We start from the raw sequence: 27,269 nt of genomic DNA on the forward strand, positions 1-27,269 counted from the left end.
AGATGTCAGCTTAAGAGCGCCCCTCGTGTGGGGCAGCAGACTGCTATCCGCAGCTTGGAGAGCCCTGCGGGGAACGCCTGCAGGGCTCCCCAAGCTGCGAATGTCTGCCCCGCGCGAGGGGCGCTCTGCTTAAGAGCGCCCTTCGCGCGGGGCAGCAGGCTGCTATCCGCAGCTTGGGGAGCCCTGTGGGGAACGCCTGCAGGGCTCCCCAAGCTGCAGATGTCTGCCCCGCGCGAGGGGCGCTCTGCTTCAGAGCGCCCCTCACGCCGGGCAGCAGGGTGCTATCCGCAGCCTAGGCAGCTCTGAGGGAACTCTTCTGAAGGCTGGCGGCGGGAGAAGGGCTTTTCTTCCCACCGCCAGCCGTCAGAAGGCTGTTCTGAAGGCTGGCGGTGGGGAGAAAAGTCCTTCTCCCCCCGCCAGACTTCAGAAGAGGTCCGGGGACAGTCTGTCCCCGGACCTGGTCTGAAGGCGGTCTCCATAGGAACACATTAATTGATTTTCAATGCATTCCTATGGGAAACCGTGCTTCGCAAGACGAAAAACTCGCAAGAAGAAAAAACTTGCGGAACGAATTAATTTCGTCTTGCGAGGCACCACTGTATTATTATTATTATTATTATTATTATTATTAATTTATTTTCTTGGCGCTGAGCTCCGCTGGGAATCGGTAAGGTTTGTTATGCTCCTAAGAAGGTGCTCTGCTGGATGAGTCTACTGCAGTGTCAGGTTCCCTGCCAGGTTGCACAGGGGAGCCCATACGCCAGGTGTGAGCCTTTTGTGTTACACTTTTAGGCTCCAGGTAGAAACGTTCCTCTTTCACCTGGCCTTTGGCCGATTCATATCCAATGCCCCATATCCAATTGGTGGGTGGGTGTGGGGCGTTTATTGGGTTGTTTTACTTTGTATCTTTATATTTTTATTTTATCTTGTGAACTGCCCCGAGACCTGCGGCTATAGGGCGGTAAAACAAATTTAATTAATAGTCATAAAGATCCTCTCACCTTTGTGCGCCTCCAGCCACTGGTGTTGAAAGAACCTCCATGTTCAGGGGCCCTATCAGTAGCAGTTAGCTGTATCTTCTGTGAATTTGCTTCACCCTTTTAAAAGGTCAGTTCATAATAACTAGGCCAATTATGATGATGATTAATTAAATTTGTTCACCGCCCTATACCCACAGGTCTCAGGACAGTTCTGACGTCTGCAATTTCCCCAAAAATTGGGAAACTCAACTACACCACCGGCGAGAACACATATTGCGGCAATAAGGCTTACTGCTTGTCCGGAATCTCCTACCCATCAGTTTCATTTCATGACTCGGAGTTAGTATTAGCAAGAGGCAGTAAACATCATTATTCCATGTAAATGTGATTAAGATTGTAGCTACGAAAGTTAGATATTGATTAATACTTTCGTGTGCTTCTATGTTACGGACTTTTGTGTTTTGAGATTGTAAACCGTCCTGTGATCCTTGGATGAAGGGTGATATAGAAATGTTGCTACAGGCACCCATCCATTTACATTCCATGGCACATTTGAATCACCATTGGAGAAGCCTGCAAGCATCCTGTTCCGTCCTGCAACATTCCACCCTTTTTTGTGACTTATTGGGTCACTTCCGGGTTTGGTGCAATGCATGTGTGCACCGTTGTGCAAATATTGAACACATGTAAATGCGGGTTTGCCTTTAAATACTTTGTACCATAAAAGACCTGCCTTAGATCCATTTACAGAAAATAATCCCCTTTTGGTTAACTCTGCAGGGATTTCTTCAAATGTCCATAGATCGACAGGACTCTTAAAAATGCAGATTTTCTTCTGTTTAATAGCCCTTCTATTTGAACAGTCCCTTAAGAAGTTGTGCTACCAGGATACAAATGCAAAGTGATGCCAACCAGTATCAATTTCTCTTTGTTCAGGTGTCTCTACATACCTCCCAAGGAGGTATGCAGCAAACCAAGAAATGTGAAGGCACATGTTTGAAAAATGGAGCAAGTGGTATGTCTTTCCTGTTCAGTGACAGCTGAACTGTGTTTTATTTACCTGCCTTATAATACAAATTATTTTTCACTAAGAATGTAAATCCCATCCCTGCTTTCTTCTGTGGGGTCTTTTTTGTTTTTGGTGCCACAGGAAGTAGTGGAAAAAGAATGTCTTCAGGTTCTCAAATGGCTGAGAAAACTGTGACACAGAAAAGAAAGCCATTACCCACTTCATCGACTTCCCCAGATCCTGTAATTAAGCCGCAGCCCAGGCCCAGTGACAGACTTAATCCCAAAACAATTGATCCGGTAAGTACAGGCAGAACTTCTGGTGGCTACATAAAGATGTTAGCCCATTTCGTCAGCAAATTATGCAGGTGATTTTAAAAAATGTGGAGAAAAAGGGCAAATAAGGTGATAAGCACAATCTCTGCTGAACTGAGTTAGGGGTATCAAAATTTGGGGAGCAAATCTCTGCTGCTCCAGAATACTCCTTGCCATTCCCACCCTTTGATTTTTCATTCCGTCCCCACAACAGTCACTCGGCATTCAGTGCCATCTGCCCACGATCATTCCTTCTTGGCTGACTTGCTTTTTGTAAGTGATTTTTAGAAGCAACTTTGCTGGCAGACACTTAAGTTTGGAAATTCAGCTGAGTTCCCATTCTTGCACCTCTAAATTCCAGGGTATGCAGTAAAATATAGCCTTAGTTTGGGAACCCTGGTTTGGGATTCTCTGTATCTGCAGTCACAAGTTTTAGTGGATTTTGCCTTGTAAAGCCGCAGGCTCCCTCGGCCTGAAAGTGAGATGAGCGCCGCAACCCCATAGTCGCGTTTGACTGGACTTAACTTTCCAGGGGTCCTTTACCTTTACTGCTGGTTATGATGGCATTTCTTTGAATGGTTGCCTTGAGTAAAACCGTGTCTGCCTCAGGTGACAAAAGTGAATACTAAATGGCAAGACTTCATAATGTCTATATTTCCAAGTTCTATAATTTACTTGGAAAGTTCTGAAAATTGTTTTTTCCCCAAATAATAAAAGTACATTCTCAGCAACAAAGAAGTGACTCTTATATGACTGTTCTTATATGCATGCAGTAAATTATGATATTCTTGTAAAAGTGAAGCATTTCTGCTTGTCATTATGGGTGGTTTTCCAGGCATTAAATACACATTTATTCTTTATTTTTATTGTTCTGCATTCAGATTAATTAAATTTGCATTTTTACACCTTCTATTCAAACTGTTGTATATATGTCGTTTTTGAGATCAAATCAAAGCTAAGCATTTCAAGTCCTGTTGCTTTTAGTAGGAGAGATTTAAGGACATTTAAATGAATCTTGAATTAATATGGGTCTTGAAAAGCATTTTTTGACTGGGTAAATCTCCAGGTTTTAAAAATAAATACAACTGAACTTATCTGCCTCTTGGCTGACTAACTCACTTTCATCTTTTTATTCTAGTTTGGTGGTCAATCAAGAGCGCCTTCTGCCTTTGCTGCCATTTACTCTAAAGGAGGAATTCCTTGCAGGTAAGACTTGCTGGTCAGAAGTGGGTGAACATAAGGAACTTAGTTAAACAATAGGCTTTGTATTATTGGTCAACATTCTGTGAAGACCTTTGGTTTGCTTATCATAAGAACAAATGTTCAGAAGGCATTATCAGGTGCGTCACTCAATATTGCTAATGGAAATGACACTAAGGTATTGCATGTCCCTCAGTTCATAACTGGTAGGAGGACGTGTGAACATTTTTTATTCAAAAGCATGATATGCATGGTGAATGTACTACCGATGATGTTTTATCTGGCTGCTGGACATGGACACCAACCCTTCATGCTGTCGCTATCAAATGATGAATATCCATGTGTGAACTTGCGCTAAAATCCTTTACTGTAGGAGTGTTAACCTGTGGCTCTTTGGATGTAACTTTCATGACCCCTGACCTTTGGCCATGCTGTCTGAGTATGACAAATGTTGGATATCGTCCATAATTGTATTAAAATAATACAATTAAAATAATTTTATTTTACAAATAATTATTTACAAATAATTATTTTACAATTAAAATAATACAATCTTTTTTGCTTGGACAGTCTTACATTTTTAATAAGTCTGTTCCAAATTGGTGGTGCACCATGCTTCCAAGCATCCTACAAAATATACCTGAACTCACACAGGCTTAGTTCTTTTGGAACAGTGTTTTAGGATCTTCTGCATGAAGTAGGATCAGTACAACCATGCCTTATCGTTGATGCTTAACTTTTCTGTTTCAGGTTAGTTCATGGCTCTGTAAAACACAAATTACAGTGGGATTGTCGTCCTGAAACGCTTCAGTTTGATCCTCTTCTTATAACTTTGGCAGAGGTGAACGTTTTTCTCTATTTCTTCAGAATCAAGCTGAAACTACCCTTTTATGTTGCGTGTTTTGATAATTTGTTGTTTTTAAATGTGCTGGTCATCCATAAACCAAATACTCCGGCTGAATTCATTTAAATTGGAACGAAAAGTTGGAAGTAGCTTAAAGCAAAGTACCAGACTGTTAACTCTCCTCTTTAATAGATTAAAAAGTTGGGGATATTGTGTAAGTAATCTTTTGAAGAAAAGCAAAGACTGTGTGCCTCCGGGGTGAAGTCAAACCGCTGCATTAGCAGCCCTGAAGTGACCTCATTTGCACACAGGCCTGGGCAGTCTATATGGAGGTCCTGGGCTGCCCAGATGACACAAACCTGCTCTTGGCTATACAGAATCCAGAAATATAGCAAGCTGGTAGTATTCCGGTCCACTGAGCCACCTGTCCCTCTTCCTCATCATAACTCTGCATGGTCTCTGTTGATTGCCCACAAACTGTTGTTCTATGGGAAAGTAGGTTAGGGAAGAAAAAGCTACCTGCATTAACACTGGCCACAAACCCAGGCCTATGTGCTTATCCTTTATATATATGTAAAAATTAAACATGTTGTCCCTGTGTTGTGATACTTTTTAACAATTTTGTATAAATACTTCATTGTCACACATGGATAATTGGTGAGCCGTATATTAAATGTTTTGTTTATTTATATAAAAGCATTTATAAAAACACTCAATAAATTATTATTATTATTATTATTATTATTATTATTATTATTATTAAGAAGCTTGTTAAGGTTTAATGTTTTACTACTGGAAGCCGCCCAGACTGGCTTGCCCCAGTCAGATGGGCAGGGTACAAATAATAGGTAAAGGGACCCCTGAACATTAGGTCCAGTTGCAAAAGGCTCTGGGGGTTGTGGCGCTCATCTCGCTTTACTGTCCGAAGGAGCCGGTGTACAGCTTCTGGGTCATGTGGCCAGCATGACTAAGCCACTTCTGGCGAACCAGAGCAGTGCACGGAAACGCCGTTTACCTTCCCACCGGAGTGGTACCTATTTATCTACTTGCACTTTGACGTGCTTTTGAACCGTTTGGTTGGCAGGAGCTTGGACCAAACAACGGGAGCTCACCCCGTCACGGGGATTCGAACCACCAACCTTCTGATCAGCAAGCCCTAGGCTCTGTTGTTTAACCCACAGCGCCACCCGCGTCCCAGTACAAATAATAAATTACTATTATTATCAATATTTTTTTAAATTTCTAAGCAGCTCACTTGCTGTTTTGAAATAGTTTTTTCAGTATAGCTGTTGCTGAATTTAGTTTACTATTAGCTGTTCCAGTAAGTTAAAATAGTGTTCTGCGCTTCACAGCTGTATAGCCAAGAGCAGGAAAAAACGTTTGCTAGAGGTCTTGCCTTCTACACAGGTGCATTTTGCATATCTTCCAAAAAGAGCAATACTCCATATTTGCTTCTCAGTATTGGCTATGCTTCGCTCAGCCCTATTTCTGAATTGTATATATTATCTTGATTAGTATGGTTCATTCAGGACTGCATTTGGGTGTGCAGTGCAGTATATCCTGTTGAACATCTAAATCTGACCTCAGTTCCATCCGACAAGAAAGGCCTTTTTAGTGTGCTACTGAATTCACTTCCTAGAAGAAACAGCCTGGAAGTCAATTACCAAAGATAGGAGTTTGCTCTTGGTGTCTGCTTTGTTCAGTAACCCATCCAAATTACATAATTGGCATGTTTCATTTATCTTCTGCATCTACTAAGAGTGTGCAGATCTATAATTATAAGCAATAATTGAATCACATCAAACATATATTTTGAGCCTCAACAGCGTGTCAAATTGAATATTACATTTTTAAAGGCTTTCCAAATATCTCTCTCTGATATGTGAAGAGAGAGAACACTTCTGAACATCCCTAACAAATAATCTGGTGTGCCATGATTTCTGAGGCTGCAGTGGATCATTCAGTCCTGGAATCTGCCTGTTCCTGAGCTTCAGCTGCAGGAACTGTTGAGCCACTGGGGACATTTCTCCAGAGATACCCTTATACACTGTGGGGCAGAAGCCTTTTTCAGGACTTGGGAGTGGAGGGGGCTACTAGCAGTCAGTTGTGCCCTTAACTCCCCATGTCCAGGAGTGTCTAAATAGGGTTCTGTCAAGGAGTTATGGTTGTCTAGTGGCAGCTGAGGTTGAGTTGTTTTGTTGGAGTTCTACAGGATACTGTTCTACCTGTTACAGCACAAGCAGAAGGCCTAGAAATAATTCGGATTGTGTACTGTTCCTGAATAAATGTAGAAATAAATGGATAAACAAAATGAAAGTAAGAAAATACAGTGGTACCTCTGGTTACGTACTTAATTCGTCCTGGAGGTCCGTTCTTAACCTGAAACTGTTCTTAACCTGAAGCACCACTTTAGCTAATAGGGCCTCCAGCTGCTGCCGCGCAATTTCTGTTCTCATCCTGAAGCAAAGTCCTTAACCCAAGGTAGAATTTCTGGGTTAGCGGAGTCTGTAACCTGAAGCGTATGTAACCCAAGGTACCACTGTACACATGTTGAGAAATTTCGGTATGTAAGATTTGCTTAACGCCGTTATGCTCGATGGAGCCACAAGGTGGCACAAGTGTGTTTTGAATGTGTGTAATGAAAAGAGTATAATATACTTCTTTTTGAGGTATTTGTATTTTTATCAGCAGAGATGGTGGGCAGGTGGAGCTTACTATGATGTTGTTTTTATTTCTGTGGCAGGGATTAAGAGAAACAAGGCATCCGTACACATTTGTATCCAAGGAGGGCTTTAAAGAATTGCTCTTGGTGGCAGGTGCCGCTCAGAAAGCCATTCCGCTGTTGCCACGGCTAGTTCCAGTACTGAAAGCTGCTCTGGTATGTCTCTCCCATTTGTGAACTCATATACACAACGTATTGTAAAGTTTCAGGGATCAATGAATTTTAGGTGGCCTTGGTGGCCCAAATATTTGCAAAGCCTAGGGCACCACAGTTCAAGAAGGACACTGACAAACTGGAACGTGTCCAGAGGAGGACAACCAAAATGGTCAAAGGCCTGGAAACGATGCCTTATGAGGAACGGCTAAGGGAGCTGGGCATGTTTAGCCTGGAGAAGAGTAGGTTAAGGGGTGATATGATAGCCATGTTCAAATATATAAAAGGATGTCACATAGAGGAGGGAGAAAGGTTGTTTTCTGCTGCTCCAGAGAAGCGGACACGGAGCAATGGATCCAAACTACAAGAAAGAAGATTCCACCTAAACATTAGGAAGAACTTCCTGACAGTAAGAGCTGTTCGACAGTGGAATTTGCTGCCAAGGAGTGTGGTGGAGTCTCCTTCTTTGGAGGTCTTTAAGCAGAGGCTTGACAACCATATGTCAGGAGTGCTCTGATGGTGTTTCCTGCTTGGCAGGGGGTTGGACTCGATGGCCCTTGTGGTCTCTTCCAACTCTATGATTCTATGATCTCCCTACCCAGAGAGCAGCGTCCTTGTCCCTGGCCTCGTGTGGCATTTGGAAACACAGCACAGGTTTGATGACAAACCAGGGTACTCCTTCTGTGTCCAGCACAAAGCCAGAGAGGGGCAGTGACGTGCTGTGGGCAGCCTCTCCCCCTTTTAGATGGCTGGAGCTCTGAGCTCCAAAGAGGCGCAGAGTCCATTCAGTCATACCTCTTCTTGCGAACACTTCATGTTGCGTTTCTACGGGTTAAGAACACGGCAGACCTGGAAGTGTTTACTTCCGGTTTTTGCTGCATGCGCAGAAGCGTTCTGCACAGTTCACGCATGCGCAGAAGCCCTCTATCGCATTTCGCACATGCGCAGAAGCGCCGCTCTGGTTACGGACTTTTCAGGGTGTGAACGGCACCCCAGAACGGATCGTGTCCGCAACAAGAGGTACCACTGTATTTCTTCTGCCCAGATATATTGATTGATTGATTAGATAGATTTATAATTTGCTTTTTGAAAACAATCGTCACGTGGTAGCTTGCAATATGTATAAAGTACAATTCAAAACTAGTGAGGTACAGTGAAGGCACCTGCCGGGTGGCTGGAGCTCAAAACCTGACAGATGCAGTTAAAAGCCCCCAGTGTGGCTCTGCTGTCTCTTCCTGCAAGGGCTACGGGTGGGTGTGCTCCTTTCATCTCCATGCTTGCCCCAGTGGTTGGAACTCCAGCAGACACAGGGGCACACTTCTGTCTCTGCTTGGAGGAGGGGCAGGGAACATTGTTCCCTCTTTGCAATTGCAGTGTTATAAGAGAGCCTCCGACTCACCTGTCTTCACAAGGCATGGAGGAACCCTTGCAAGCAAGCTTGTTTAGCCATGTATGGTTTTAACCATTCTCAGTTTAATCGACATTGGCGAGAATCCTCGGAACGTGTGCACAAAACATTGACTTAAAGTTATATGGAAGATAAAATGATACCCACAGATGGCTCAGTTGATCTGGACTTTAATCCTGCTCTAGGGGTTTTCAGCAATTTAGACTGCTCGTGCTATATTATATCTGGATTACAACTGCTATTAACGTAGTGTAATCCCATTGAAATTAATAAACATGAACACGTTAGAACCATTAATTTCAACAGTTTTACTTTAAGTAAAACTTGAACACCACTCATAATTTAAAGAAGCAGATGCCAAGTGCTGCACCTGGACAAAATGCAGAGATCCCTGCTCAGCAGCTAATAATAATAATAAAATGAATTGAAAGAGGATTGAATTTGAAAGTGCAATCCAAGTGCACTCAGAAATATTCCCATCCCATCGTGCCACAGCAGTACGATATACTATATCTTTATTGTCATTTTTCCATGCAGAACAATGTAATTCAAAAACTACATAAAACTACATAAAAACTACTACAAAACTACTACAAAACTACATAAAACTACATAAAAACTACATAAAACTACTACAGTATTAAAATCCCACCACTTTTTTTTGTTCTTTTCCCTCCTGCCTACATTGTGAGCACTGTAAACCATGGTCGCTTCCACCTGCTGTTTACATTGCTTGCCTGTAACAGGCTGCACAATCCTAATTTGTCCCACCTCCTGGATCATCGTCCGTTAAGAGTTTGGGTGTAATCTTCGATACCTCCCTCTCTATGGAGGCGCAGATTACAGCTATAACAAAGGCGGCATTTTTTCATCTCCGCCAAGCTAAGCAGTTGGCTCCTTATCTCTCTCGCCCTGACCTAGCCACTGTGATCCACCGGACGGTCACCTCCAGACTGGATTATTGTAACTCGCTCTACGTGGGGCTGCCCTTGAGACTGACCCAGAAACTCCAGCAGGTGCAGAATGCCGCGGCGAGACTCCTTATGGGGTCTTCGCTGCGAGATCATATTCATCCGGTACTATACCAGCTGCACTGGCTCCCGGTGGAGTACAGGATCAGGTTTAAGGTGCTGGTTTTAACCTTTAAAGCCCTATACGGCCTAGGACCCTCGTACCTACGGGACCGCCTCTCCTGGTATGTCCCACAGAAATTTACGGTCTGCAAATAAAAACATCCTGAAGATCCCAGGCCACAGAGAGGTTAGGCTGGCCTCAACTAGAGCCAGGGCTTTCTCGGCTGTGGCTCCGATCTGGTGGAACGCTCTGTCACAAGAGACTAGGGCCCTGCGGGACCTGACATCTTTCCGCAGGGCCTGCAAGACAGAGCTGTTCCACCAGGCCTTTGGTCAGGGCGCAGCCTGACCCCCTCCTCTGGCAATCTGCACAGAATTTTGCTTAATAGTTGCCATCAATTTGATTTTAATTTGATTTTAATTAATTTTATAATGAATGTTTTTAGAATGTTGGATTATTTTGATTGTTGTTAGCCGCCCTGAGCCCAGCTTCGGCTGGGGAGGGCGGGATATAAATAAAAGTGGGGTGAAAGAGGGTTGTGCAGCTTGTCAGTAAATGTATTGGGGAAGTCTCTTTGTAGTAGCTGCGGGCTAATTAAGCTTCTGTGTGGTGCAATACCTGTTTTTGGTGGTTTGTGATCATTTGTTATTAAAACTGAGGAAGCATTACTTATGATCCTAGCCCTCTTTAGACGCTCATGTTGAACATGTAAGGGCCAAAAATGTGTAGTGGGTTCGTCTGGCCTCCAACATCCCCATGAGTGCAATCCGCTCCACCCTGACAATCCCACATTGCATAGAAATGTCCAAAGGGACCTTCTATGCATGATTGGCTTAGAAGTCTCCCCACAATCAGTCAAAACCCTGGCCTTACCAAGTACTCTTGAGATGCAAAATACAGTTTTAGTTGTGGACAAAAGACCCTTTAAAACAATTAGCACCTGATGATGTTGCCTAACTCCACTTAATCTACATTCTGGTAATTAATTGAATAATATTACAGCAACTGCCTAATTGCAAGGGGTTAGCTATCAGTGCTTCTAATGGGATTTGTTCAAAGTGTTTGAAGACTTTAAATACTGCAGTTTTACTGTCAGTGTTTCTGCAGACAAAGTAAATAGTTTTTATGGTTAGATCTTGGCTGCAAACCTAAACAGGGTATTGAGGAGTGAGTCCAGTTGAACACAGTGAGACTTACTTCTAAGTAATCATACATAGAATTATGTTGTGATGAATATTTAAACGTGTTTATCTGAAGCTGGTGAATACATATGGGTTGCATTAAAACAGTGTTGCATATTGCAGAGTAAAAAACCAGATAAATATTTTTCAATCTTGCCATGCTGGAGCATAAGAACAATCAGTTTGGTGCATGCTTTGGGCTAATCATTTGTCTGGTCAATTGTTTTCCCCCCTTATTAAAGGCCCATTCAGATGGCGAGGTATTTGAAAGGGGACTGAACGCTTTGATACAACTGAGTGCTGTTGTTGGCCCTGCACTTAATGATCACCTGAAACATCTACTTTCAAGTGTGAGTACAATATTTGGCAGTGGGTTTCTTGTATTTGTATTCTTGTATCCTGAGAAGCATTTTGTTTCAGTTTGTGGCACATCATAATTTAGATTCCATGGGCTAATATATTAATAGCATGTTGGCATTTTCACATTTCTGAACACGGCTTGTGGCATGCCTATTGAAGATGCTCCTTCAGCCATGTTTTGCAGCATGGAAGGTGCTTGATAGCCCCCGTCCCAGTTTTCCAATTCCATGCAAGCAGCAAAATAAAGTTTATCCGGCTGCTCCTGTTAGGACTTGCATTCAGTTTCTTGAGTCACAAGTTGCGGAAGCCTGAACGTGTAAAGATGCTACGGTCCCTCCGAATCTGTGAAATTAAGAATGCCTCTTATCAGTCATTGTTACCAGGATGCATTATTCACAATCTGGTTGATGCTTCTCCATGTAATGGGCACAAAGGAGGACGTTGCAGCTATGTTCAACAAATAAACCCACTATTGTATTTTACTTTTGCCACAGCTTTCAAAGAGACAGATGAGCAAAAAGTACAAAGAGCAAACTACAGATGCCTTACAGAAGCTGGAGCAGTATGGTGGGAAGGTAAGCTCAATTGATTGGTCCGCTCCTGTGACATACCTAGGTCAGAATTTGTTTCTCCTGTTGTCTTCGCTATCTCATAGTGTTAGGTTAAATCCATCACATGCAGTCAAGTTGTCATACTCTGATGATGCACAATCAAGTTACAATTCCACTTTGCAATTCTCCATAGTTTGGAGAGCAACACAAAAATAGCAATACAAAAATTCCATGCGTATTGATGGTTCTGCATTAATAATAACAAAGCAGCCAAAAACAGAGGCAGCCAATATGTTTGTCTAGGTGCTGTGGACTCCAATTCCCATTAGCCCCAACCAGCATGGTCAACAGCCACTGATGGTAGCTGTTGTATCCCAGAACCTCTGGAAGGTGGCATATTGTCTATCCCTGGTCTAAAATACCAGTTGACGAAGGAAAGATAATCATAGTTTGCCTTCTACATGTTTGTAGTTCTGAACCCGTTTTGATTTCTGATACAGTTTATTTCAGCATAAACCTAGTACCTACCATATTAAATTCTCATTTTTATCAACAGGAAAGTTTGACGGTTATAAAAGCTAAAATTCCAACTTACTGTTCAATCTCCTCCTAAAGAGAGATGTGATGAAGAGCCTCCTCGGAACTTTTCGGTGTTACTTATCTTCCCCATACTAAACTGCTGTGGAATGTCTTAGGGAAACGGGGATCAATATTTAAAAATGAGGACAAATGTTAAGAGTGAATATGCTCAAGACATGTAAATTATGGAAAACACCAGAAATGATACTTGTTCCAGTACTTCCGCCAGGAATTGCAAATCAATTTGTCTGGTTTATTACAGTCAATAATAGGGATTACCCAGTTTTGTAAACTATAACCATAACAGTAACATTAATACTTACTTGCTGTGTTTACATGTTTGGGTATAGTTAGGTATGTTTAGTAACTGCAGTGAGTTAGAAATGAAGGCACAATCCAACCATAAGTTAATCACTATTAAAAGTTATGCTGACTTCAGTGGGAAGTTAAAATCAATAGGATTTAAAGATGTTTGACTTTGCCTGGATTGTGCTATGATTAATTTATTTTGACCAAGAACTAACTCACTACTGTGTCCATAGAGAAAATTACTTTTATAGTGTCTAGGCAAAAGCCTTCTTTCCCAAAAGGTTCTGGATAGGAAAATATATAAAATGTGTTTCACTGAACTGAGTCCTCTTTTAGTGCAAATTGTTCTGCTTTGAAAACATAGAAATTCCAAGTATTAAAAGACAACTAAAATATGCTTCAAGTATTAAAACTTATATATTAATAAAAGTGTTTGTGAATGTTGACTCCATGTAAGCAAGCCCTTTGGAAAAACAAACTGAACCGCCATTTCATATTATTTTTTTTTATTAAAGTGCACATATAATTTTCACAAACACTACAGCAAATTTCAAGTGTACATGTATTGTACTACTCATATTCCTACACTGGTGATAGCAGAGCAGCCTTCAACATGCCTCATTCCCTTCTCTACACCAGAATAGATGCCTGCTTTACTTATATTTTTGCAAAAAACAGTTTGCAGCTCTCTTTGGACTTCTGTAAGCTCTTCAGATCCTTTGTGCAGAAATGTCACAATTAAGGTTTGCCATTGTCTGGTACCGGTGGTTATATGCTTGTGGGCAGGCATGTAAGAATGATTTGAATATGTTGGAGGGGAGGGGGGAAGACGCCTCTTTGCTGGCTACAGTTCAGCAATGATGTCTGGGTAAAAGGCAGGGAGGAAGGGAGCCTGCTTGTACCCATTGCTGCTCCATCCTGACACATTCTTCTTCCCTCTTCCCTGTAGTAGCCTTTAAAGGAAAAAAAAAGTTGCCTCCCCTTTTCAAAAAAACCCATTATTACCACTGCTCTTACATAACTGTTCTAATGAACTTATGCATCTTCCACCATAGTCAGAGGAGGAAAATAATTTCAAAACTTGCAGTCTAGTGTCCGGCATGACTCTATACTGCTATGTATCCTGAGCAGTGAGTGCTTAGAAACTTACAAATACATTCGTTCCTTTTTTACTACTAATTTTGGGCCGGTCCCACAGTTAAAAAGTAGTAGTTCAGTTCCCTCGGACAGTTGCTTTAGTTAAAGAAAGCAGCACTCATTGTAAAGCTAATTTCTACCCTTTATGTGGGAGCGTAACACTTTAGTTAAAATTCAGACAGAATTTTACATAAACTGGTGATCTTAAAGATGGAAGATGTTTGCCATAGGCAACCATTCACTAAATTGATCCAGTATCCATTTACTATAAAAAAGAACATTCTTTTATAAAATGGGTTGATAGTGAAGTTAAAAAAATAATTGCAGGTTGCTACACAAAGATGGCCAACCCTTATGTGGACAGATTCTCCACTGAGCATAATGGAGTCTGTGTGTCTTCTGGGCAGGGGGCGAGGTGGATTAGATTACCTTCAGGGTCCCTTCCAGCTCTGGGCACAAACTTACATTTGACAAGTATGCTCCATCATTATGGGGAATAGGGGACATGGGCAGGCTCAATGCATGCAGACCTCCCCTTTCCAGTAATGATCTGTTGTGATGTCAGCATAAGGGGAAGGCAGAGGAAACAGGACTCCACTGCACACAAAGATGATTGTGCCCAAACTGTAATTAGCTGTAATACCTTTAACTGAGAATTGTGTAAGATTGCGTTCATACACAAGGGAGTATAAAATGAAAGAGTTTTATAGCTAATAAACTCATCGAATAGAAACAAGTAACAGATCCTGCCCTCTTCCTCTCCCCTGGATCTCTTCTATGTAGTTTTGGAGGCGATAATTCCATTTTCATTTTGGTTTCTTTGGATTGTTCTCTGAATCAAATGAAGTTTTTTTTAAGGACAACTACGTGAGCATTGTTTAAGAGAACTATTTTACCTCAACTACTGGAAAAATACGGTCTCCGTAGGAAGGCTTTGATTAAACGAAACTTATTTGCATTATACACATCCGTGTAAAGCTGAGCAATCCTGTTTTATGGTAAAAGTGGCAACAGCATTATGGATTCGTTGTTGCAGGATTGTTCATACCGTCCATTTATTGAAGAAAGAACTGCGTCGAGTTAGATCACGTTTTCAAAGAGCTGCATGGAACGCATTATATTTTCATCCTGTAAGAAAGAGACATCTCATCTGAGAAAGAGATTTAAAATCTGAAAGTGAAAAGTCAGAAATATTTTTAATCCAATGAATATTTTCCTCCTTAGGCTGAAAAACCACACCGTTTATAAATTTTCGGTATCATAAGCAGCTAAACGTTAGTACCTACTTTGGGTATGTCCAAGGGCTGGGGTCTTCCAAGTGGAATTTTTGATTATTTTCTTTGACTAGTAGATTTCTCCTATACCACTATCACAAATCCTGCAAGTCTGCTGACTGCAGTTTTGCTCTAAAGCCTAGTTTATATGTGATGCAGGCCACAGGTCTGCCACACAGCCCAGTGTTCTATACAGGCCTCATTACGTTTGAAGACACATTGTTCTGCTAATAGTACCTGCTGCTTACAGTCTATCACAAATAATTTACAGAGAAAACATTGTGGGGAGCTGCTAAAGTTTGGCGATGGCATACAATTACAATCACAAGCCTAAAAATTAAACATGTAACTCACACCTGTTCTGTCTGTCAAATATACCTTGCTGTTTATAGCAAAATCTTGATAAAACACAACGGAGGCAACAGGCATAGAACTTTGTAGGAATTGGCTTAAGAGGTTCAGCAGCCATGTCAACCTTCTGCTGCTGTTCTTGAGATGTGCCACAACCACTACTGCAGAAGAAGCCAATGGGAAACCTCTGGCTCTCACACAGAATGTGCAAGGAAAGGGGAAGGCCAACCAGGGCCACAGGTTGTGTTTGAGGTCGATCAGATCCTCTCCCTTAACTTTTAGCTTTTATTTTAAAAAGAAACCCTTTTGGAAATCAAGGGGAAATAGGCACGCAATATCCTACACAGTTCATTGGTAAAAGGTAAATTTCTTCTTACCTATTCTTGGCCAACGAGTGCAAAGGTCTTGGGATTATTGACAGGCAAGTGACTTGCTTGTTCATTTTATTCTCAGTAAAATGTTGTCTTATCCAAATGAATTAATAAGCTACTTTAAATACAGTAATCCTGCAACTTACGCAGGGGTTATGTTCCAGGGATCACGCCTAGAGCCAAAATAACGTATAGTCAAAGCATATTGGGATCAGTGGTGGGCGGGATTGCCAAAGTCGTATCCCCCCAAATGTTGCCCCATTTCTGCTTCTATTTATTTATTTATTTTGCCGTGTGCATAAAGATGAATGAGCACAAGTTAAAGGTGCGTAAGTTGCAGGCTTATGGTATAACATATTCAACAACTTAAATTTAGGGTTTTTGCTGTTTTGCTTTGACATGATTTCCATCCTAATGTACACCTTAAAACACCTGGGTATGAGCCTCCCAACTGTGCATTGATTTTTCCAGTGCACTTTGGCTACAGGGGGAAAAGGTAACTTTGCCAACCACTAGATATGACTTTGGCAGAGGAAGGCCTTCCTCTGTGTTCTATTTATGCTGATGAAATGGGGAACAAAGAGACTATTTTAGCGGCAGCTAAAAAAGCCAATGCAATTCTGGGCTGCATCAATAGGAGTATAGCATCTAGATCAAGGGAAGTAATAGTGCCACTGTATTCTGCTCTGGTCAGACCTCACCTGGAGTGCTGTGTCCAGTTCTGGGCACCACAGTTCAAGAAGGACACTGACAAACTGGAACGTGTCCAGAGGAGGGCAACCAAAATGGTCAAAGGCCTGGAAGCGATGCCTTATGAGGAACGGCTAAGGGAGCTGGGCATGTTTAGCCTGGAGAAGAGTAGGTTAAGGGGTGATATGATAGCCATGTTCAAATATATAAAAGGATGTCACATAGAGGAGGGAGAAAGGTTGTTTTCTGCTGCTCCAGAGAAGCGGACACGGAGCAATGGATCCAAACTACAAGAAAGAAGATTCCACCTAAACATTAGGAAGAACTTCCTGACAGTAAGAGCTGTTCGACAGTGGAATTTGCTGCCAAGGAGTGTGGTGTAGTCTCCTTCTTTGGAGGTTTTTAAGCAGAGGCTTGACAACCATATGTCAGGAGTGCTCTGATGGTGTTTCCTGCTTGGCAGGGGGTTGGACTCGATGGCCCTTGTGGTCTCTTCCAACTCTATGATTCTATTCTCCAGCTTAGAGAAATTGCCTGGACAACCATTGATAAGTGAAGGGTTTTTATATCAAAAGGCCTTCTCTGAAAAGTGACTGTTCTTTTTTATTGAATGTGCCACTGCTGCTTCAGTCTTTATGGCATCTTGTTAAAATTATTTCGGTTTACCGGATATACATTTTATATGTTCTGACATTTTCTCAAATAATTAAGGAGCATGTTGAGTAACAACATCCAATGTGATCTCCGAGGCCTGCCCTGTTGCATGTTAGAGAAATGCTTGCTGGATATTGGATTCTTATTGATTCTCACAGAAGGAAAATGTGAATGTTCAGCCTGGGGGAAGGAAGACAGGGCAGAATAGGCTGACACTATCTTCAAATACCTGAAGGGCTGTCATATAGAATCCGACAAAGCCTTGTTACTAGGTGCCTCAGAGAGGAGGACTAGATCTAATGAGCTAAGTTGCAGGAGGAGAGAGATTCTGGTTACATAAAGAACTTTTTGGTGTGGGCAGTTCAACAACGGAGTCAGTTACGTAGAAGCTCTCCCTTCCTGGTAGTCTTCAGTCAACATCTTTTGGAATACGCGCCACCTCTGGATTTCTTGCACTGAGCAAGGAGCTGGACAGGTGAACATGGTCTCCCAATGGCCTTTCCAGCTCTATGATTCCATGAAATAATAAATGTGTTTTCTAAAATATGGACAATTTGTGAAATACCGTACATGCCACAGCTTCCTACTGCGGTTTTGTATTGTGTCATAAGAGCAAAGCACTATGAATATACCGGTTACTCACTTTTTGGCAGCTTTCAATGAATTCATCTATGGTGACCACACCATCTTTGTTCTTGTCCATTTTCTGCCAAAGAAGAAATGCTTGCTTAAGTAATGTCGTTCTCCGTTTAAGACTGCCGCCTTTCATTTCTATGAGAAGCCAGGTTTGGGGACAGGTGATAGTGTAATGGCTCCCTAAGAAACTACTCCTACTTTCCGACATTTTATATTTGTTTTAACAAATCACACAGGTGCTGAGCTTTAAATTTGCGGGCGTCTCAAACATTTTACCCACCCAAATGAAAGACTCGCAGAGTAGGCAAGACAAAAATGGAAATGAAGAAGGAAGGGGATTTGCTTAATCAAATTAGTACAGTATAGGCAACATAGCAAGAAGAGCCACACTGCAAACCATCAATATGATAACTATCTATGACCATCATTTCACCTGGCTCCCCTCCCTCCAAATCGTACCTACCTGGAAAAACGTTTCCACATGTTGTCTTGGGGCATCTTCTTTGACAACAGGATAAGTGCATTTCCCCATCATATCATATATAGCTTTCATAATATCCAGCATTTCCTGTTGGGGAGGGAACGAAACATTAAAGTGAGAAGGGAAAATATGCAGTGGAAAATGCACAATTGGGAAAAGAGTTGCATTTACAAGACAGAAGCCTTGCTAGCATAGAAGTGAAAAACCTTCCCAAAAATAATAGGCAGGTGTTTCATTTGCAATGATGAAAAAGTAGTTGCCTGAACTGCTAGAAATCAACATTTCTTAAGTTGCTGGGTGTTTTCCTGTAGAAATGCCATCGCTGGATAAATCAGATGTTTACAGGCCTACAGAAGCATTTTATCTGACCCAGGTAAAGGTGAAGGGACCCCTGACAGGTCCAGTCGCGGATGACTCGGGTTGCAGCGCTCATCTGGCTGAGGGAGCCGGCGTACTGCTTCCGGGTCATGTGGCCAGCATGACTAAGCCGCTTCTGGCAAACCAGAGCAGCGCATGGAAACGCCGTTTACCTTCCCGCAGGAAGTATTTATCTACTTGCACTGCGTGCTTTCGAACTGCTAGGTTGGTAGGAGCAACTATTTCCCCTAATATTCCACCTGCATCTTTCAAAAGCAATGTAAGAAATGGCCATCAGGTGGAAGCAGAAGACTGAGATAAACCCCATTGTGCCTCTTGTTTCAGGAACCATCATAGCAAACCCCTCCCATTATTGGAATGCTGAGTGAATTCCATTTAAAGTAAGGAGACTCTGTCTTTATACTTAACAGAGATTCAATTTGCATTGAAAAGAAAACACTAAACAAAGTCAAGTAGCTGGTGGGGACAAATCTGAATTAAATTTTATTTCAAATGGTTATTTGGCCAAATCAGACACTTGCTCACTCCCTCTTGTAGGTTTGCTGTCCTGCTGCCTTTTGCCATACTGAATTTTCTTCTTCTCTCCCTTGTTTGGAGAGAGTTTTCTTTCCGAGTGAGTACTCAAACTTGCAAATGTACACACATGCCAACAGAAATGGAATGACGGCAACTTTAGTGCTTGATTTGGCTGTTTGCATAACTTAGCCTGGGTGGGCAGGTGACTGGTGTGCATGGAGAGGTTAGCTTGAGTGCGGAAGCAACCCAAGCAGATGCTTGAAGCAGCAGCATTTGACAGTGTTATCATGGGACAAGAGCAGCACGAGATGTCGCAATGGAGCAGAGGTGAGTGAGTCCTAATGTCCTGTATACAAGGGATCCTGGCATTTGCCTCTTACTCATACTACAGCCACTTGGGAAAGCAGGAAGTCCCTAGTCCTGGAATTAATCTACTAAAACCAATAAACAGCAGCCCCGTTACATGCAATTAATGACAAGTGATGAAGATGAAGATGATGGATTTTTCGGAGCTAGCCGACCTAACTGGAAGAGTCCGCGACCAGAAGGAGGAGGAGTATCAGGAAGAATGGAATAAATTTAATGATTATGTAGTTAAATTTGCTAAGTTAAACTAACTGAAAATAGCTTGAAGATACTTAATGGGCTAAGGATTTTATTTATGTTAAGTGATGAATTAATATGTTTAATTCCATAAGGTGAAGATCTAAGGATGTTAATGCTTAAGTTAAATTTTATAAAAATTGGGATTTGGAAAACCGTTAAAAGGACATGCAATGAAATTCAACCAAAGGGAAGCGAGGAAGTCACTTAAAGTTAATAACTGTAATTTTCAATAAGGCTATGATTTATGCTTGTTTGTCTTGTGTGTTTGTTTGTTTGTTTATAATATTGTGAAAACTAATAAAAAAATTTGGGGGGAAAATGACAAGTGTTTTCAAATTACAGTGAGTGAAATGGTCTCCTCACCTCTTTAGTTATACAGCCGTCCTTATTTATATCATACAGATTAAAAGCCCAGTTGAGTTTTTCTTGCACCGTCCCCCGGAGTAAAATTGAAAGGCCCATAACAAAATCCTGAAAGAGAGCAAGATGGTGGATTAATAAAAGCTCTATTTCCATCTATTTTGCTGTGAGTCCTGCAACGCAGAGGTTTGGACTTGGTGACCCTATACTTCTATTATCTCTGTGCGCGTGTGTCTGTGCTTGAGATGCAAAATTTGCCATCATAACAATGCTGCTTTTTAAAAAATATCTGCAGAAACAAAAACCAAACAAGGTTGTCCTCAAAACAGAATGGCAGTTTTGCCTCCATCCCTCGCATGGAAGACCCAAAGCATGAAAGCTGACAGTCCAAAGTTAGGGACCAATGGCTAAGTATAGAATAATAGAACTGTAGAGTTGGAAGGGACCATGATGGTCATCTAGTCCAACCCCTGCCATGCTGGTATCTTTTTTCACAACTTGAACTCGTGACCCTGGGATTAAGAGTCTCATGCTCTACTGACTGAGCTATCCCCGTCCCGGCAAGAAAAAGCACAAATATCAAAAGCAACTAAGGCTGAGCATGCAGGACTGGCTTATTGAACATACACTGAATAACTATTTTATTACAGAGAATTCCTGATTAACAACATTATAGAAGTGTAAAAACAGCTGTGAGTCACCTTGGGATTATTTATACTGGAGGGTGGCTTAAAATAGAACAAACATTAAGTGGTACATCCAATTTTGTATGAGAAAGTAGTCTTCTTCTGCACTTGTGCGTTAGCCTATGGGCAATAAACTCAATTAATTTAGTAATATAGAAGCTTCATCCCAAGAGGAATAAAAGTAATCTGAAAGTTACTGGGAATTTATTTCTGGTTGGCCACTGTGAGACTAGGATGAAATAGTAGACGAGCCTTTGGCCTGATGCAACAAGGCTCCCCTTATTTTTTTATGTAAAGCAAAAGCTACATCAAACAGAGCAAGAAAGGTGAGGTTGTATTTGCTGACCTCAGTGTTGATCAATGAGCAATACTCTTGTGGGCTCTGCATATCAGAAAAAAAAACTCAGGAAAATGCAGACTCTTTGCCTGACCTCTAACCCAATCTAGCTAATTCATGGCACATCACGATTTCATCGGCTTAAAATCCCAAGGGAAGAGGCTCCATGAGGCTCTATAATCACCGGCTGCCCCATTAGCACTCGTTGGAATCAAGGATTAGAACCATCCATCGGACCTACACACACAGAGAGAATATTTGCTGAAGCTGAGTGCACGCTGACCTGTGCAAAACGAAAATAACTTTCTTAACATAGCCAGTAACAAAGACCAAGATTGTGAAGGCCTGGTGCGTTCCTACATTTTATAAACATTATAATGCAACAACATCCTAAAGAAATCCAACAAAAATTTTACGGCTTTCTTGTGGCTGTTCTGTTGTGATGTGATAGGAAACAAAAAACCTGAATCTGGTCGTTCTGGTCGGCACGTTAATAGGACTGCGTCTGAAAATAGCTCTGTTGGTAAACCTGTTTGCTTTCCTCCCTGCCTATTCAAACTCATACTCCTTTCAGAAATCTCCCGCTCTTCATACAACATTGTTCACAAGCACCAAAATACCGTTTGAGCTATAAGGGAGGCGAAAAGATGACCAAAAAAACCCTACTCCTTCATATTTTGCTCCAGACAATAGAAAGGAAGGATCAGCAGACAGGCACACAAAAGATTTAAGGGGATCTGTTTTGAAGCGCTGGTGCCAAGAGCCTCTCTCTGGGCTCTGCCACTCTGAGATTAGAAAGGAAAGAGGAGATGTTCCCAAGGTGCAAATGAAGGCATCCGCCATTCTGCTGGTCGGCAGCATGAGCTTTCCCAAAGCCATTTTGACATGAGAGTTGACGCACAAGCATCCAGGGACAGGACTGGGAATTGCCTGTGATCAAACAAACCTAGCAATAGGTCCCATATATTTTCGCCCCTGTCTGTTGAAAAGAATGTGTAAGGAACACTTCGACGGAGGAAAAGAGAACCACGGTAAACAAACAGCGTCTCTCTCTTTTTCAACAGGGTTAACACATATTTCACTTGTGTCATCTGAGGAAACCAGACGGGGATTATTTATTCACCCCTAGCAACATAGCAGATTTATATCTGAGCTTAAGAACATTTACTTGGAGATGTACATGCCACTGATGTCAAAACAGCTTACATGTAAGGGACTGAGCTTTTGGGTCACAACCTTAAAGGCTTTATCCCGCATATTGCTAGCAAATACTTTAGAATTCCAAGCCTGGTCACTTCTGGCAGACACTACCCCTATTTTAAAAGAAAAGCACTCATTCTCATGGAAAATAATCACGACTAACCTTATTTTAATCTCACATTTAGAATAACATATAGAAACAAGGAATGTATTGGAAGATGAAGGAAGTTGAAGTTGAAGAACTGAGTCTTCCAAATTAAAAGATCTCCCTTTTTCACTTCCTTTTCCTTCTTTCTCTAGTTTGATAGCAGAACTCATTTTAACCTTTTCATAATGATATCAATATCATTATGAATCATCAATATCAATATCAATTCGTCAGGGGAATGAAAGCACAGTGGTACCTCTGGTTACGTAATTAATTCGTTCTGGAGGTCTGTTCTTAACCTGAAACTGTTCTTAACCTGAAGCACCACTTTAGCTAATGGGACCTCCTGCTGCCGCCGCGCCGCCAGAGCACGATTTCTGTTCTCATCCTGAAGCAAAGTTCTTAACCCGAGGTAATATTTCTGGGTTAGCGGAGTCTGTAACCTGAAGCGTGTGTAACCTGAAGCGTATGTAACCCGAGATACCACTTTAGGAGGGCTAGATAAATGAGAATTTGTCAAAAGTAATATTTGATTGGCTTTTACTATGCTATTAAATCATCAGTTAATCTTTGGATATTTAGTAAAATATTGATACCATTATGAGCTTTTACAGTAATTTCTGTTTCTTTCTTGGAGTAAGCACTACTAAATCCAGATTGCAAGTATAGATACAACACATTCCATTTAAGACCTTTCCGAGCATTTGCGTATCTTATCTTTTTTATAAATTTCAGCTTCTTTGTTGTTAATGAAACTTTGAAATGTCACGATACTTGAGAAAACCGAAGTACAGCCCTGTTGAACTCTGTGGGAGAGTTCTGAAAAATATGCTTAACCCTCTCACTGGAATCGAAGGTACTTTAAACTTTGGCTGGATCAGATCCTACCAGAGAAACCAGGTGACAAGAACAGAAATAAACAGCCTTACCTCAAAACTCACACTTCCGTTGTGATCTGTGTCAAATGCGTTGAACAGAAAATGTGCGTATGTTGTGGAATCTGCAACGTAAACAAGGTTGTTCCTCATTAATTGCATGAATAAAGAAGTTCAGTTCAGCAGCCTTATATAGAAGAACATTTCTCCCCCAACCAGTGGAATTCAGCGTCAGGCTTTAATACTTTAATTTACTGGGAACATTTAGGGAACTAGTCCATTTACCATACACCACTGCCCCCAACTAATTATTATTTTCCTCTGTTATGAGAATTAGAAGGTCTAAGATATAAAATGTCCATGGATGTACCAGGCAAACACATGCATGGATCTATAAACCACATGTCTGAAACAGTACACAAAAACAGTCCTGAAACCATTTTGACTCTCCCAAATTGACCTCAAATGTTTCTCTGTAAGGAGGAAGGAAATGGAAAAACCTCCCCATTGTATCTTTGCTCACAAATCCTGTCTTAAGGGTATATATTTGTGTATGAATAGGGACGCAGGTAGCGCTGTGGGTTAAACCACAGAGCCTAGGACTTGCCGATCAGAAGGTTGGCGGTTCGAATCCCCAAGACAGGGTGAGCTCCCGTTGCTCGGTCCCTGCTCCTGCCAACCTAGCAGTTCAAAAGCACATCAAAGTGCAAGTAGATAAATAGGTACCGCTCCGGCGGGAAGGTAAACGGCGTTTCCGTGTGCTGCTCTGGTTCGCCAGAAGCGGCTTAGTCATGCTGGTCACATGACCAGCTGTACGCTGGCTCCCTCGGCCAATAAAGCGAGATGAGCGCCGCAACCCAGAGTCAGCCACAACTGGACCTAATGGTCAGGGGTCCCGTTGTTACGAAAAAGGAGCAATGCTGCTGAGTGCTCCAGATGGCTGGAAAGCCAAACAGGATGTTGATGTTTTGGGACTGTACCGTGGGAACAAGGGACAGTCTATTATGTGCACTGAGCACCGGATGTTAGCTCAGAGTGTCACATGACCCTGTACTGGAAGTACATGGGAGGAGTTATTCTCTCTCTGCTGTTGGTGTTGTAAGAGTGCAGACACGTTTCTCTGTACTGCTGGAAAGACAGAAATAAAGGCATGTAAATACATTTCTGTCTGTCTCTCTCCCCTCCCTGGGGATGGGGGAGGAAAGGTGTGTTCTTCTCACGAAGAGAGGAGGATCGCCGGGATCTCGCCTTGTCTTGCCGGGAGTCGCTGACGGGGGAGATCAACAAGGAATCCAAGCCGGGCACCTGGAGAGTGGCCAATTCCTCTGACTGATTAGGGCTTGATTCCGACACCCTTTACCTTTACCTTTAGGGTGCGCCTGTGACCTGGATTCAGGAACTGAGTATTTACCACCACAAAAGAATGCCCAGGATGCCCAGGTAAAAGCAGTCGGTGACCATTATCAGGTATCCTGGCAGACAGGTTTTCTGCTGTAGGTCGCCCCTTCTGTGATGTATGTATGGTGTTTTGGGGGGTGGTCTTGAGCTACAGGCTGGGCAGTTTCAAAAGTCTATATAGGGGCTTGCACACCATTGTTTGGGGTTCCTCTCCTCCCTGAGTCCCTGAGTGGGGGACCCTGTTGAAATAGTTTAATAACTAGCTGCTTTGCTTCTCAATATTCTCTAGTTGGCCTCTGTTATTTTCTCCTACCGATAGAGAACCTACATAAGGACTCTATACAGGCCCATAAGGGAAAAGGAGCGGATTTTCTTATAACACCTCTTTCAATAAATATTAGCCAGAAGTCCTCAGAAAAACAGACCAAGTGGCAAGAGCTGTGCTTGGCTATTATCCAGATACTACTCAAAAATTATTTATGGATCTGTACTTCTATTTCCACAGAAAATACCCTAGAGATGCACAGATCAAGTCCAAGCACTGGAACATATGCAAAGATTCATGCATGCATTTAAGCACATGTGAATCTCTAGACTGGTGTGTGTGTGTCTATTGCTGCAGAGCTAATTTAAGTATCTCAAATTCTGCATTCTTAGAATTCTCAGAATATTTCATAATTCAGTTTGAAAAGGAAGAGGGCAATATTCAGCAATGTCCACCAAAGCCTTGCTTTTTGTTATGTTCAAGGTTAAAGTAAGGTGTGTATTCCAAGAACATCTGTTGATATTAACTTCCTTTTCTGTAACACATAGTAGCTATAGATAGCGATATTATCACATACTCTTATTCACATTTCTTTAAAGACTCATCACATTTTTTTAATAACAGCTGTCAAAAGATCACTTGTGATTTTGATCACCATCATCATAATTAATGGATGCAGTCCAACCAAAATGTAGCACTTTATAGGGTGGAAGAAATGCTATAAATAAGTCAGAAATCGAATTGTTATAGCAAAAGGAAAAAAAAGACTACAGAAAATCGCAAACTTTTTTTTTTTGCTCTCCACCGCCATCTGGTGTTGTATGTTTATAACGAATTCAAAACACTATTTTTTCACTAATGTAGCTGAGTCCACAGTTAACATTCCCAATGAAATCAATTGATGCTGTCTAACAACAATATTAATAATACTGTACTATGCTGTAAGAGTTTAAAATATTCAGAAATGCACTATATAGAAGATATTATTGATTATGTTATGGATAATATGCTATGACAGGAAAAAGAATTTCAGAGGAGAAGAAAGGTTCACAAAGGCCCAAAGGTCCCACATCTATAAACATTCAGAATTAAACTGAAACCCATCAATCAACAGTGTATTTGCACACCACTGTTTTTAAACCTCATAAAAAACTATGCCGGTGTTATCAGCAACCTTTTGTTTCGTTTTCATTTAAAGTTTGTTGATTATCATTTTTATAGGATGGTTGTTAGCTGCCTAGAATTTTCAAATGGAAATAAAGTATTTCCAATGAAACCAATCTCATTTGAATAAAAGGATTTCAATCTTTATTTAGCATGCATATGTAGACTAGTACAGAGGTCCATTTCATTTTCTGAAGACATCTGAAGGCAGCGCTGTTTAGGGAAGTTTTTAATGTTTGAAGTTTTATTCTGTTTTTAATGCTCTGTTGGGAGCTGCCCAGAGCGGCTGGGGAAACCCAGTTAGATGGGCGGGGTAGAAATAAATTTATTTATTTTATTATTGTTGTTGTTGTTATTTCTACAATAGCCAGTGTACAGTATATAGCACAGCACCATGAGGAATTTTGTTACAGCAAATCATTGCCTCTTCTCCCTCCCTTCCTAATAGAACCATCTAAGGAGGGGAATAAGAACAATCTGTTAGCAGTCAAACCACCAAATTCCATGTTCTGCCTGTCTTGTGCTGGCCAGGGTTGGCTGAAAGGAAAAAATATATATACCAGAACCAGGCCTGGCACAACACACCCCCTTCCCCCGTCCTCATCCCCTGTGGTGTTTGTTGAGAATGGGAGGGCTGTGGATGCCATGGGCTCAAACTTTCCTCCAATCCATCTGTGTCCCTTTTGCCATTTCCAATGGCAAAGCGAGAACAGTGGAAGGCAAATGGCGGAGGTCCACTACACCACACTGGCTATAGATAGGCTGAGAGGTAGTGACTGGCCCAAGGTCAACCAGTGAGCTTCATGTCAAGTGGGGTTTTGAACCCTGGGCTCCCAGGGTCCTAGGCCAACAGACACTCTAACCACTGCACCATGCTGGCCCTCCGTGAGATTCTTCTCTGGGATTTCAGACAGGGGACATTCCCAGAGCCCCTTGGAGATGCTTCACAGTGAGCAAAAGATTCCTGCATTGCAGAGGGTTGGACTAGATGCCCATTGTGGTTCCTTCCAACTCTTAAGATTCCATGAACACTGGGACACACGAGACACAAATCCGCC

General features: G+C 41.8%; 2 protein-coding genes and 1 long non-coding RNA gene across 19 annotated transcripts in view; 2 read left to right on the plus strand and 1 right to left on the minus strand.

Moving 5' to 3' along the window:
* PACRGL (parkin coregulated like) overlaps positions 1-13,113 on the plus strand; it is a 14,413-nt gene extending 1,300 nt beyond the window's left edge. For 2 of the 4 annotated variants that reach the window (XM_083630817.1, XM_083630819.1), the window contains exons 2-9: positions 1,917-1,995; positions 2,131-2,288; positions 3,442-3,509; positions 4,254-4,344; positions 7,091-7,225; positions 11,128-11,235; positions 11,740-11,820; positions 12,353-13,113. In XM_083630817.1, the coding sequence (XP_083486943.1) occupies positions 1,944-1,995; positions 2,131-2,288; positions 3,442-3,509; positions 4,254-4,344; positions 7,091-7,225; positions 11,128-11,235; positions 11,740-11,820; positions 12,353-12,409 (750 nt within the window). In that variant the 5' untranslated portion in view covers positions 1,917-1,943 and the 3' untranslated portion in view covers positions 12,410-13,113. Of the gene's footprint in view, positions 1-999; positions 1,108-1,182; positions 1,320-1,916; positions 1,996-2,130; positions 2,289-3,441; positions 3,510-4,253; positions 4,345-7,090; positions 7,226-11,127; positions 11,236-11,739; positions 11,821-12,352 lie in introns of those variants that run through there. The other 2 variants (XM_083630816.1, XM_083630818.1) reach the window with 2 other exon arrangements.
* A 60-nt stretch (positions 13,114-13,173) lies between these two features.
* Positions 13,174-27,269, minus strand: part of KCNIP4 (potassium voltage-gated channel interacting protein 4) — a 420,252-nt gene continuing 406,156 nt past the window's right edge. For all 14 annotated transcript variants that reach the window (XM_083630790.1, XM_083630789.1, XM_083630795.1 and 11 more), the window contains 5 exons: positions 23,439-23,509; positions 20,142-20,249; positions 18,261-18,365; positions 17,805-17,867; positions 13,174-14,949 (listed from right to left, as the gene is read on the minus strand). In XM_083630790.1, coding sequence (XP_083486916.1) covers positions 14,902-14,949; positions 17,805-17,867; positions 18,261-18,365; positions 20,142-20,249; positions 23,439-23,509 — 395 coding nt within the window. In that variant the 3' untranslated portion in view covers positions 13,174-14,901. The remainder of the gene's footprint in view (positions 14,950-17,804; positions 17,868-18,260; positions 18,366-20,141; positions 20,250-23,438; positions 23,510-27,269) is intronic.
* LOC310770377 lies at positions 20,256-23,445 on the plus strand. Its single transcript, XR_014552125.1, has 2 exons — positions 20,256-22,369; positions 23,245-23,445. It is a non-coding gene; the product is annotated as an uncharacterized lncRNA (long non-coding RNA).

The sequence above is a fragment of the Podarcis filfolensis genome (assembly GCF_964270895.1).
Source record: "Podarcis filfolensis genome assembly, chromosome: 9".
NCBI classification, from domain to species: domain Eukaryota; kingdom Metazoa; phylum Chordata; class Lepidosauria; order Squamata; family Lacertidae; genus Podarcis; species Podarcis filfolensis.